The sequence below is a fragment of the Podarcis filfolensis genome (assembly GCF_964270895.1).
Source record: "Podarcis filfolensis genome assembly, chromosome: 2".
In the NCBI taxonomy this organism is placed as follows: Eukaryota; Metazoa; Chordata; class Lepidosauria; order Squamata; family Lacertidae; genus Podarcis; species Podarcis filfolensis.
In genome coordinates this window covers 23,225,933-23,240,058 of record NC_139605.1, presented here as the reverse complement: position 1 = coordinate 23,240,058, position 14,126 = coordinate 23,225,933, and the positions used below count along the sequence as shown (strand labels likewise).

The 14,126-nt window shown below is 43.6% G+C and overlaps 1 protein-coding gene across 6 annotated transcripts in view; it reads right to left on the bottom strand.

Annotated features, from left to right (window-relative positions):
• The window catches only part of PTPRG (protein tyrosine phosphatase receptor type G), a 538,241-nt gene that overhangs the window by 424,129 nt on the left and 99,986 nt on the right, over positions 1 to 14,126 (bottom strand). The window contains exon 1 of one of the 6 annotated variants that reach the window (XM_083600386.1): positions 457 to 660. The exons of 4 other annotated variants lie outside the window; for them this stretch is intronic. In XM_083600386.1, the coding sequence (XP_083456512.1) occupies positions 457 to 469 (13 nt within the window). In that variant the 5' untranslated portion in view covers positions 470 to 660. Of the gene's footprint in view, positions 1 to 456; positions 661 to 14,126 lie in introns of those variants that run through there. One more of the 6 variants, XM_083600383.1, reaches the window with a different exon arrangement.

Sequence of the window (14,126 nt, the reverse complement as noted above, 5' to 3'; positions counted from 1 at the left end):
ATTTATGCAATTAAAAATTTGACGCTCTTCTGAAAATGTGCAGTTTCACTCTCCTCTCCATAGACTCCTGTAACAACAATAAATCTAAGTTTATAACAGGTAAGCAGCTGTAATACACAAGGATGCTATACTGCCAAAGGGTGCTCGCTCTCTCTCTCTCTCTCTCTCTCTCTCTCTCTCTCTCTCTCTCTCTCTCTCTCACACACACACACACACACACACACACAAACAAACAACAGGACTGGTGGGGCAGGCTGGAATTTTCTTCTAATGCATTTTCTGTAAGTGTTCAACAAAATGTATATATTATGTACCCAAACAGCTGAGTTTTTGCGAACCACGCCACTGTCTCTTCTGTCAGATGCTTCCACTTCCATCAAATACACCCACATCTATCAATTAGCATCCTTTCCGAAAACTCTCTACTGGAAATATTCATCATCATCATCATCAAACCTTTTATTGGCATCACATACAAACATCCATGGCGACGCCCAGGGCGGTTCCTTCGTCCCGCTGGTGCCGCTCGTGAGAAAGGGCCCGATCCTGAGGAGAATTCTCCTCAGGCGTCTTGCGGCGAGGCATGTATGTGAATGGCAGGGAGGAGGAGGAAGAAGAGGCGGAGGCGGCCATTCCTTTTCCCGCCTCCTTCTCCTCCCTCTCACAGCCGGGTCTGAGTGCCAGGCAGGCAGGCGCCCTTTAAGGCGCCTCACGCCGCTGCCTGGCCCTGCGCGACCGAGCAGAGGCGAGGAGGGCGGCGGCGGCGGCGAGAGGCTTCTGCTGCTGCCCCAGCGGCGGGTGCTGTCTGAAAGTTCCAGAAATCTCCCACTTTCAAGAAATATGAGGTTGTGGTATCCCATCCTCAATGTGCTGCAACAAGGCTCTCTGTGCAAGTGACGTCAGCAAGTGTTTAATACAGGAGCTGTGTCAATGCCAGCCTGTTGAAGGAAACTGTTCCTGTTGCAAGGAGCGCATGTTGTGTCTGGGCACACTGCGGGACGAGTGCTGTGACTGTGTTGGTATGCGCAACCCTTGCAATTATAGCGACACACCTCCCACGTCCAAGAGCACCGCTGAGGAACTGCACAGGCCAATCACTTCTCTTTTCCAAGCGCTTACAGAAGGGGACACCCAGCTGCACTGGAATACTGGAAATATTGTACTGAAGCTTATGTGGAACAATAGATCCCCTCACATTTCAAAGGCTGAAGTATATTTCTCATGCCCAATTTCCCCTTATTCTAATCAACATTAAATGTCAGATCCAACACACCGTCTAAAATGACTCTGTCTCATGTCACACGTCTATAGTCAGCAGAAGCGGTGAAATTCTGCACTGTTTATTTAACATTCTAATTGGCTTCCCATTTGCTTCATCTCATATTAACATTTTCAATCAAATGCATTTGATAAGTGGCCCTCAAAGGTACAATAAGGCAATTCCTCCCTGAATATCTTTGCTGACATTTGGAGTTCCTGCTGAAAAAAAAAAAAAACATATTCAGAAATTGGTTTCTCCACGCATATCTATTCTGCATATAAACAAAAAAAATTTGCATGTCTGATATTTTACATGTTGTTATTCAAACACTATCAATTACTCATTAGTGTAAAGGCAAAATAAAACCTCAAGCTGATCACTCAACCTTTACTGTTAAATGATTTCACAATTCATTCTTGATGTTAGATTCACTCCCACCTACAATTCCTGCCAAACTGTACTTGAAATGATACCTTACTTAGAATAATTGCACTGATAGAATTAAATAGATTCTTAAGCCAATTTAGAAACGTAACACAGGCATTTTGCACCAGTTAAATCACTGGTCTCTGCACACACCTCTAGCACCAGTAACCTTACATGTCATTATGAATTAAACCTGCATAACGTAACTGAATTTACCAGCATAAACACCAATTGTGGTTGGCATTTAGATCAGAGTAGCATCAGCATAATTGCATAAAGTATTTAATTTCTGCCCCATACCCATATTTATGGCACAGCATATAATTTCAGATTTACCACCCCTGCAGCTACTCTTTAAATAAACATACACAATTGTGTGCTTTTGCTAGAGGCACATTTTATCACCAATAGTATCTGGGCATGTAAGTGGTTTTAACACCCTTACTTTAGCTTGGCTCACAGAAATCATTTATTTGTGTATGTGGTTCTGAAAACTGCTACAAAGAGAAATCAAATCATATCTCCTGGAACAGGGAAACAACAATCCATCTTCTTTTAAATCCTGAGTCCAGGCAAAGGGCGAGATTAGCTGCAGAGTCAGGATTTGGCCAAATTGGGACCCCCTTATGTGGTTGAAATATCTGGCATGTCCTACTGTGAAATGTGTGCCAGTCTTGTTCTCTGCTCTGAACTATTTTTTAAACCCTACAGTTAACATTAATGTAAGCGAGCCATCCTTACATTAAAAGTGCCACCTCTGAAGATGCAGTAAAATAGAAAATACAGCATGGTGTATATATAACATTTAAAAAAAAAAAAAACAATGTTCAAGGAGAAGCAAGAGAATGCAGTTTAAACATTGTGCAGGCTTGTTCATTACCCCCAATATTTAACTCAGGAGGCTATCAGGAGCTGGGCCTCTCCCTGATTCACATAAAAGTAGGATTGCCCCCGCTTTGTTTGCTACCATCTACTCACCGTTAGAGGAAAGGGAAAAGGAGATATGATAGGAGACAGAGAGTGAAAAGCAGAAGGCTGCTTCTGATCTCACCATGGGCAGAATCTTGCAGGCATGGGGTCTAAACAGACGCCATGCGTTTGTCTTTATCAAACGGTGTGCATGAGTAATGGCAAAAGGGTCAATGCAGGGTATGAAGTCCCAGAATGTGGTTCAGGATAAGGGCCCCTCACCCCAGCTCATTGAAGGAGCACAGCAGGGTCCAGGAAGAGGAGAGGAAGTTCCAGTTCCTAGTTCCATTTTGAAGTTCATAATAATAGATGCTATTTGTAACCTGCACGTACATAATAAGGTAAATGTAAAGGGACCCCTGACCATTAGGTCCAGCCGTGACCGACTCTGGGGTTGCAGCACTCATCTTGCTTTATTGGCTGAGGGAGCCGGCGTACAGCTTCTGGGTCATGTGGCCAGCATGACTAAGTCGCTTCTGGCGAACCAGAGCAGCGCACGGAAACGCCATTTACCTTCCCGCCGGAGCGGTACCTATTTATCTACTTGCACTTTGACGTGCTTTCAAACTGCTAGGTTGGCAGGAGCAGGGACCGAGCAATGGGAGCTCACCCCGTCACGGGGATTCGAACTGACGACCTTCTAATTGGCAAGTCCTAGGCTCTGTGGTTTAACCCACAGCACCACCCGCGTCCCGCACATGTACATAATATATATTCATAAATACTGGACCACCAAAAACAAGGCATTTTGTTCCATGGCTCATTTTTTTATTTTAGACAAAGGGTTTGGGGGTGAAGGATTCAGTTTAAGAGAGCAGAGACTTAAACTTATGTTTCACTTTAAATTAGGCTATTTTTAAAGAGCATGCATGAAATAGGAAAATGTTAAAACCTCATTTTAATAAAAAACATTTTTGCTTTTTAAAAAATGTGTTTTATCCGTCATGGTGGCATCACCCAATTTTTATATTGAAATTTTTTGACCCTCACCGACATGAACAGAAAAATCACAAGGGCTAGATTGCTGGTGATTAGGATGCTTCAAAATGCTGGGGAGGTTGGAATCCTGTTTTGATTTGTACTTAGGATAGTAGTCCAGAATTTGAGGCAAGAGACCCTGTTCACATAAATGGAAAGGAAGAAGTAGCGTCTAAGAACTGAATTTGTACTCATCGCCCACACTTTGAGCTCCTTATATGAAGGGTGCACTTGTCTCAATTTGTTTCAGGCTGAGGAAATGCTCCCTGTGACTTCGCTGCCCTAGATCAAGACAATTTCACTGGCCAACCAACCTGCCTGCACACTGTGCCTCTTGTGATGTCATCCTTCTTAGAACTATAACTGAACAATGATGTAACAGGTCCGCCATAAGAAAATCTCTTTTGGCAGATCAACTGAGGTTTCTTCTGGCCTTCCTGGGAATTGGTTCAGTTTGTTCCAAACAGTGTTTGAAGTAGAGACTGAGCAAAAGGATGTGACAGATGATGGTCTGGAGAACCAAAAAGTGCCAAAGGAGGCTTCAAAGCTGGCGGAACTGTCTTTGGAGTCTTGGACTGATGTCAAGACTCCATTTCAAGAGCATCAAGGCCAGTCTTATCCTGCTAAGCAGTCCAATAATGCAGACGTCTGCAGTTGGCCAAAACACTGGCACTGCCAGCAGATACGGCCTTCTTCATGACAAGCCAATGAGCTTGGAAAGGGGCATGGCTGGCGAGATTATGGAGGGCTTATCCAGCCACAACCTAGTTCTCAACATGTGGGGTACTATGCAGAGGATGCATTTGTGAATCATATGTTACAAGCTGCTGTAAAAAAGCAGAGAAAATTCATCCAGCGTTTCACATCCATGGAGCCCAAATTCAAGGCAAAAATGGAAAGCCAACGATTTCAAAAGAGAAGCTTCAAAACCAGATGTCAGAAAGGCCCTGCTCAATATAACAAATATACAGTGGTGCCCCGCAAGACGAATGCCTCGCAAGACGGAAAACTCGCTAGACGAAAGAGTTTTCCGTTTTGGAGGTGCTTTGCAAAACAAATTTCCTATGGGCTTGCTTCGCAAGACGAAAATGTCTTGCGAGTTCCTGCGGGGTTTTTTTCCTCCCCCCCCTTTTCTAAGCCGCTAAGCCGCTTATCCGCTTATCCGCTAAGCCGCTAAAAGCCGCTAAATGCCGCTAATAGCGCTAATCCGCTAATCCATCAATGGGCTTGCTTCGCTAGACGAAAAAACCGCTAGACGAAGAGACTCGCAGAACGGATTCTTTTCGTCTTGCGAGGCACCACTGTACTTGCTTAATGTAGCTACTGATTTTGCCCACTTTCTAACTTTGGAAGAAGTAAGAAACCAAGAATTGGGGTCAAATCTAGGAGCTTGAGAAAGCATTGAAAGCCAACGAAGTCTGGAGATGCCTCGGAAAGACAGGCATTTCTCTTCCCTCCTGAATTTTGAAGCCAAAACTGAATGTTTAAGAAATAGTCAGTGTAAGCTACATCAGTGCTAAGGATTTTTTCCAAGACTGCTCTACTACATTCAACTTAATTTCACAATAAAGTTTTAACTGTAAAACTAATAATATTGGAAGGGTTTTAAAAGAATCCTAACAATTCAAGAGTAATTTATTTGATTATTATCTTGCCATTTCGATAAAGAATAATTCCATATTCTCTGCACCTCCATTCCTTATCTATCTGACTATCTATCTGTGGAGCTTTGCTCTGGTGGTTAGAGCATGGTGCTGATAACACCAAGGTTGCGGGTTCAATCCCCATATGGGACAGCTGAATATTCCTGCATTGCAAGGGGTTGGACTAGATGATCCTCAGGGTCTCTTCCAAGTCTACAATTCTATGAAATGCCTCCACATATTCCTATCGCCATCTCCTGCTTGGATTTCTAAAACAGATTTTTGGGGGGAGCACAAGAATCTCTTATAAGCCCCTGTAGTGCGTGCAGAAGCATCGCTCATTAGTTCCACTCATTGTGCACAACATAAGACATATTCCTTTTATATAATAACCCCCTCCCCATAAGAAATACAAAAATGTCCCAAACCAAGGGTTTTTTTATTCATTATGAGTGGCTGTAGAGTTCTTTCAACACCAACAAAAATGTATGCAACTCTAGCAGAATAAGTCTCAACCCTCTTGTCACCATCATTTGTCAAGGAGCCTGCTCCCTCTGCAACAGCAAGGAGGCTAATACACATCACCTGAACTTTGCAGAAACCCAGAAGACAATGGTCTCCTTAAGTTTCCTTCTAGCAGGAAGAGAAATCTCTCAAGTTTCTTCCATAAGATACCGTATTTTTCGCTCGATAACACGCACCTGACCATAACACGCACATAGTTTTTAGAGGAGGAAAACAAGGGGAAAAAATCTGAATGAAACAGTGGATGTATCATTTTTGTGCTTCATGCTGTGGCCACAGACATGTGATTTGACGGTGAGTTTGGGGTAGCCCAATGCAAAAATCCTGAGAATCCATGTCGATCTGTGCTTTGTAACCACGTTTTTGCACCATTGCAGCCCCAGGCAACAGTGGGTGTGTGATTTTTTTTTGGTGCAGGCTGTAGCCATGGACATGCTATGTGATCTGATGGTGAACCTGGGGTGACCCAATGCAAAGATCCTGAGGATTCATGTGGATCCATGCTTTGTAACCACGTTTTTGTACCACTGCAGCCCCAGGCAACAGTGGGTGCGTGATTTTTTTGGTGCAGGCTGTAGCCATGGACATGCTATGTGATCTGATGGTGAATCTGGGGTGACCCAATGCAAAGATCCTGAGGATCCATGTGGATCCGTGCTTTGTAACCACGTTTCGCACCATTGCAGCCCTGTTTTTGCATCAGATCATTGCTATGTGATCCGATGGTGAATTTGTGGTGACCCAATGCAAAGATCCTGAGGATCCATGTGGATCCGTGCTTTGTAACCACGTTTTAAGTGGGGAGGGAAGGAAAAACATAGAAGGGACAAGGAGCACGAGAGGGGTGTGCGGAGAAGCAGCTGGCTAAGAATGCAAGAGAGGGGTTTAAAGGGGGGGGAAAGGAAGGCAAAAGTCCCCCCCACACCCAAGCCAGCCATCTCTCTCTCTCTCTCTCTCTCTCCTGCATGTTTTCCGCTGCCTGCGAGTCCCTAGACGCAGCAGCAGCAGCACCAGAGCACGGAGAGGAATTAGAGGGAAGGACGCTCTGCTTTCCTCTCTGCTTGCCTGGAGGGGAGGGGATTTGCCTGCTCTTTGTTCCGTTTGAGCAAACACAGTAACGAAACAGAAGTGGGTGGGCAGTAAGACCCTGAGGCAGAATGCAGGAAAGCAGCAGCCCCTCTCCTCCGTGACAGCGCGATATGATTTTTGCCTGATTTTTGCCCTGTACTTGGGACAGTCAGCTCCAGGGACCACACATTCGCTCAATAACACGCACAGACATTTCCCCTTACTTTTTAGGAGAAAAAATCTGCGTGTTATAGAGGGAAAAATACGGTAAGCACTTTGCAAGTACAGTGGTATCTCGGGTTAAGTACTTAATTCGTTCCGGAGGTCCGTTCTTAACCTGAAACTGTTCTTAACCTGAAGCACCACTTTAGCTAATGGGGCCTGCCGCTGGAGCACAATTTCTGTTCTCATCCTGAAGCAAAGATCTTAACCCGAGGTACTATTTCTGGGTTAGCAGAGTCTGTAACCTGAAGTGTATGTAACCCGAGGTACCACTGTATCACTATTCTGTGAATATGCTAAACCTGAGAAATTCAGGCTCTTGTTTGAATGGATACTGACTGGCTTTTCCCCATGCTCAGCCCCCACCCCAGGACATCCCAGAACATAAAAACAACTAGTTTTGAACAAAAGCTCTGTCAATTCCTGCCCAAACTGAGGCCACGCTGTTGGCATGCTAAGAAATACAGATCCTCGCTGGAACTGATTTTTGGATTTCTACCCAGCATAAGGTTTGTTAGAAAACACTGTTTGTTTTCTTTCAATGCAACTTTGCTCTTGGATCTCCAACAATCATATTAAATGACCATCATCTAGAGCTTGTTAGAACAATTTAAGAATGCGACATTCAAATCAGTTAGTACACATTAGGGTCAAGAGCATGTGTAAAAGAGGCACCTCTCCGTGCTCCTACTTCCCAAGGCGGGCAGAGGCCTGACAGTCTACATATTGCAATTAACAAAGAGCCTAAATCTGCTACTCTCTAAACATAACACTGAGAAAACCTAGGGTCTGTTGGTGATTCCCGTCTTCTGTTTTTTAAAAAAACCTATAAAAATCTTCACACACCATTACAAGGGAAGCACCCTTTTCCAGCACATGTACAAGCTGTACTTTTCCGTGTATAATACTATGGTTTTTTTTAAAAAAAAAATCATGCTAAAAAGTGGGGGTTGTCTTATACATGAGTAGTGCCTAGGGTGGACGTTTGATTGGTTGCTGCTGAGGCTGTCAGCGGCTATTGTGCATGTTATTGGTTGCTGCGTCAATGGGTGGTGTTGATTGGCAGTTGTGTGGGTGATTGGCATCTTCTGCTAGCAATGGGACAGATGGGAGGTTGATTTAGCAGCGTGTATGGGTGAGCGATTTTCGGCAATCCCCACCCACCCAAAAAAGCTCAACAACCCTGGGCAATCCTCCGCAAAAAAGCTAAACAACTCTGTGCCATCTCCCCCCATTTTCTTAAATTTGAGTCCCCCAAAATAGGGTGCGTCTTATACATGGGGTTGTCTTATAGACAGAAAAGTACGGTATGTGCAGGCTTCTCTCCCTATTCTTATACAAACCTAAACAGGTACAAAATTGTGTGGCCAACCACTGCCTGCTGAATAGACAGGAGCCCATTAGCAGGTCTTAGCTGTCCCCTCTGCACTGTGCTGTCATGTTAACAAGGGGCAGAACAAGAAGGCTGGAAGTGGACCTTGGTAAGTTACATAATAGTGCCTTCCCTAGAAAGCATCTCCCTCAAATGTCCTTCAATGTAAGGAAAATACAGCCTTTGGCAGATTTCCGACAGAGAAATTGAAGGGGCTGTGAGGTGTTTGAGTGAGTACCGTTTTCCAAGGTCAAACACGTAAGTCAGCCCAGTTTAAAACACACATTCAAAACCTCATTTATTCTAGAGAGAGAGAGATGGAATTTACATGCTTTCTGTTGTAACTCATTGCACATTGCTCTCTTTTTACTGCATTTTATAATTTTTCGTTGCAGGCGGCATCCAACAAAACAGTTCCACTGTCGGCTGCGCAAAGGAACTTCCTCTCCCTCTCCTCTTGTCCCTGCTAAATCTGCTCCAGAGCGTTGAAGGAACCCAGAGAACATATTTAGGGAGCGTGAAGGGAAGAACGCTGCAAAAGTGCTTGCGCTAGTGGAAATTGTTTAGTTGGAAAACACCCCCTTTTCCCCCAGAATGTGGGGGACCGAGAGTCATTTTGTGAATAAATTCTAATCATTATCAAGATTCCCCAGATTTATCAAACCATTAACAAGGTCTTTTACACCTCCACCTTGTGGTTATCTTAAACTTACTGCTGTTTATAAAACAGATTCTCAGCCATGGCAGCCCAATAATACAAGTGTTTGTCCAAAGGAACAAAGTATCGCCAGTACCACCTCAACAGCTGTAATAAGTTACTATCTTATTAAGTATACAGTTGATTTGTTCAGAGCGAAGGCGCTTACTAGCTAACACCTATTTGCCAAGGTCAGTATTCCCTATTTTACCTGTGAGTTTGAACTGAATTCTGAAATTCATACAATGTTTACTATTTTTGAAATTAGATGCTGAGCAGCCATAAAAACAAACACTTGCAGTCAAGTTCTGTATACACCACTCTGTCTGGATATTTACATAACACAGAAGCCCCAACCTTTGTTTTTGTTTTTAATTAAAAAAAAAGGGAATTACTGTCTACAGAGGACTAAAAAAGTGATGGTAGGAAATGTGATGGTAGGAAACATAGAACAATTAAGTAACCACATAAATTTGAACTATGTAAGAATGCCCCAGCCTGACTGTGTTCTGATTCAAAAATAAAACCTGCCCATGTGCATTTGTGAATGGTCTCCTGGCTGTGCAATAATTTATGTATCTTGTCACCCATAATCACCCATTGCAGTGGAAAGGACACTGGATAGAGGAAGACCTTAGGGGGCAAGGTCCCTCTGGCCTCCCCCCCCCCAATAAAATATTTGAGGTGTCTGGATCCCCCTAAAGTTGATGGGCATTGTCATTCAAATGGTGCGCATGTGCCGCGTCTTATGATCAATTATGTGAGGCGGGGCTTACCTCCTCCCACCCAATATTTTATTCAAGATGGCACCCCTGGGTAAGACAGAAGGTGGATTTGCGCTCCTTGAGGAAGAAGGACAGGATACAAATTCAGTAGCTAATAACAACAATTTAGTAAAACAGCAATATTAACATGTTCCAGGGCAGCTACAATCCCCACAAGGAAGATCACACCTGCTTTATTACAGTGCTAAAATACTGCATTTACAATTGTGACTACGGCTTTCGTGTTTCTGACCTTCCACCACCATGTTTCATCATCCCTTTTGCCTAACAACAATGAGAAGAGGTTGGTATCTAACTTCTTGGACCAAAAAGTTAGCCGTCTAAATATAACTCACCTTGAAGAAAACTGATATGAATCCTGTACAGAAAGTATTTATACCCATCTGAAATCTTTTCATATTATTACTATTATTATTACTACTACTACTATATTTATCAAACAGGTCCAAATATGTCTTCCTCGTAATTCGACACAATTCAAAATACCCCAAATTAGTCATTCTGCATGCTTAGCTGAACATTTTTAAAGAAGCTCCATTGCCTTTTGACCACCTCTACCCCTTTGGAAATAAAGTCAAAACTGCAACATAAAATCCTAAGCGTTAAGGAAAAGCCTTCCTTTATATGGCTTTTCGAGGGAGAAAAAGCATCAAATCACTTCTTAATGACCTTGCTGTGATATGTTATCTCACATTGCCATCTGCAAGAGAATCTTCTGTTACCCATTATTAATTTTTCCTGGCAACCGCCTAATGCCACTACAGAATTATTTCTCAGCAGGTAAAGCGCAGGGAGCTATCTCCTCCAATTCCAAGCAGAGTCAAGGGGGGGGGGCAGCAGTTGGGGAGTGGAAGCAAGCAGACAAAGTAAGTAAATTAGTGGCTGTATTGAAAGGGTCAGCCCCCCTGCCCCCTCTACCTTCCCACACTCAGAACCTTAGAAGTTTCACAAATGCGCCCAAGCAAAGGAATTCTCAAGCTCCAACTGGTAGCATGGCCTCTGTCCTCAGTTCACCCTGCTGTAATTAGGTGGTGCGGCATATGGTACCGCTAGTCAACCTCTGAAGAGAAAATAATGTGACCTTAATGGGGTTTGCTGTGGCTTCAATTTACGCTTTTCTGTGCACTGCAAAAATGGAGCTTCTTCTCACTTCACTTAATCTACAAAGCTAATAACGCACACAAATACACACACAAACACAGAAACCCCCGGAATACAGCATCGCTTCTTGTACAGTTCTCCACATGTAATGAAGAGATTCTGCATCTGAGGGGGTGGACAGAGAAAGAGAGGTGGCTGGGGATGTTTTCAGAGATCACGGCGTACCTCTCAGCCACGCAAGTGCCCAAATTAGAATACCAGATAAATATTTCACAAAGGAGGTCCCAGGGACGCTTATGATCAAGGCAATGTTCTGAAATGAAGGAACATCGCATTATGCTCTACGGATATTAAGGCTCCATACCCAGGGAAGCTGGAAGTGTGGATGCTGCCACAGGAAATCAGGTGTAAGGAACCTTCCTGCCTGGCCCTTGAGACACGCTACGGACCCAATCCCCTTACCAGCTCTGCTCTGCGCCCTTCCCAGAGTTCCTCTCCTCCTGGAATGTGGACTCAAACTGTGATGATGCCTTCTGTTTGCAGGACTGGAATGCAGCCTGCTGTACAAATGTAAGAAGAACACCCATTGGGGGTACTTAGCTGGGGAGCTAAAGCCATTGTCTTATGTAGAGAATGGTTTGTCCAATTCAGCAGGCTCCCTCTACTACAAAAGGTAAAGGGTAAAGGGACCCCTGGACGGTTGAGTCCAGTCAAAGGTGACTCTGGGGTTGCAGCGCTCATCTCCCTTCAGGCCAAGGGAGCCGATGTTTGTCCACAGACAGCTTTCCGGGTTATGTGGCCAGCATGACTAAACCGCTTCTGGAACACAGTGACAGAAACGAGAGCACACGGAAATGCCGTTCACCTTCCCATTGCAACGGTACCTATTTATCTACTTGCACTGGCATGTTTTCGAACTGCTAGTTTGGCAGAAGCTGGGACAGAGCAACAGGAGCTCACTCCGCTGCAGGGATTCGAACCACCGACCTTCTACTACAAACTTCCATTTCACAGATACTGCATCACAGGCTTGGTTGGGAGCCATGAGCACTACTGAAACCAGCCTTAAATTATTTAACTAAACTTTTATAGGATTAGAAGGGCTGGGCCCTTCATGTGTCAAATAGTAAGCAATCATAGAATCATAGAACCACGGAGTTGGAAGAGACCCCAAGGATAATCCAGTCCAACCCCCTGTAATGCAGGAATCTTTCACCCAATGTGGAGCTTGAACCCACAACCCTGGGATTGTAAATCTCATGCTTTACCAACTGAGCTACGTCTGCAGCAGTAATGGTGGTGATGCTGGCAGGAACTTCAGTCACCGTCAGTATATTTATGTGCTGCACTTTCCAGAAATGCAATTGCGCTCAAAGATGTCCACAGAGAGCAAGTCTACAAAAATAGTACGTAATCACATTATGTAATGAAATCTATCATATCACTGCAGCAAAACATGAACAGTTTGACAAATTAACAATTCATTTAAATAATAATAATAATAATAATAATAATTATTATTATTATTATTACTATTACTATTATTAAAATTTATACACCACCCTTCATCCGAAGGTCTCAGGACAGCTCACAAGTTAAAAATACTGGATAAAAGCACAAAATACCGTATTTTTCACTCTATAAGACATACCAAACCACAAGAAGCACCTAATTTTTGGAGGAGGAAAATAAAAAAAAAACTGACTCTCAGAAGCCAGAACAACAAGAGGGATCGCTGTGCAGTGAAAGCAGCAATCCCTCTTGCTGTTCTGGCTTCTAGGATAGCTGCGCAGCCTGCATTCGCTCCATAAGACGCACACACATTTCCCCTTACTTTTTAGGAGGGAAAAAGTGTGTCTTATAGAGCAAAAAATACGGTAAATAGTTAAAACATAAAGAAAACAATAACACCCCTCCCACGTAAAAAAAGAAGTGAGCATAACACATATCATAGGCAAGTCTTCCCCAACCTGATGCACTCCAGGTGTTATGGGACTCAGCAAGCACAGCCCACAGGAATAAGAGGACATGTAATTCGAAACTTCTGGGGGGCACTAGGATGGGAAAGGCTCCAAAGGTCAAATGACAACATTCAGCATCCTCAAATTTCAAAGCTGCACTCAACACTCCCTCTTCCAGTTCCTCCAGCAGCCGCCTCCTTACAAAGGTTGAGGGTAGTGAAGCCCCCCACCCCAAGACAAGCACAGGGTCTCTCTCCCCTCCTTGAGCCAGACAGCAAGGAGATCATGGGTCTTTGGGGAGAGATCCAGCGGTTCTTTCTCCCCCCCACTCAGGTCTCCAGATGTTCAGAGCTCCCTGGATAGAGTTACCCCTCTTCCTCTCATAGAATTTAAGACATCACTAAAACTTACATTAATACTTAAAAGTTATGACCTGAACCATTATAAAAAGGACATTATAAAAAGAAATGGCTCCAGAGACTCTGCGCGTATGTCTTCTTGGAAGGACACATCATTAGTTTCATCCAGTACAAGAGATATGAGAAATTAACCTGACATCACATTATCGTGCTTAGCCAAAAGCCTTCCTCTTATCTGTGGTGCTAAGACTGTAGCCGAACTATTCGACAAGCAAGCAAAATAGAGCTTATATATTTTGCAATCGTAAATGTCAAGAGGGAAGTTGCTTATACAATATAAATTGGGACTAGCTCCAGAGATACCAATGGAGTGATAAATACTACAGGCTCCAGAATGGGCCCATTCTTTCACTATTAGGAGATTCACAAAATGCCCCTTGTTTACTCCAGATTCCTTAAACAAACAACTATTTTATGCTTGCTTCATTTTTTTTAGACACTCTGCAGACTTGCAATTTGCAAAAATCGCTTACTGCCTGCTAATTAACCCTTAACATACTTTCTTTGCCCTTTCCTTTGCACCATTAAGAGTAAATAAGACCTAGGGAATTCACTTTAGTTTTCCCAACACAATCTTACTGGAGTATTTTGGGGCTACCACCACCCGTGTAAAAAATAAAGCCGCCACCGATTCGCTGCATGAGTGCATTTAGATACATACAAATTCAATTTCATGAGGTTTGTTTGATTGGCTGAAGC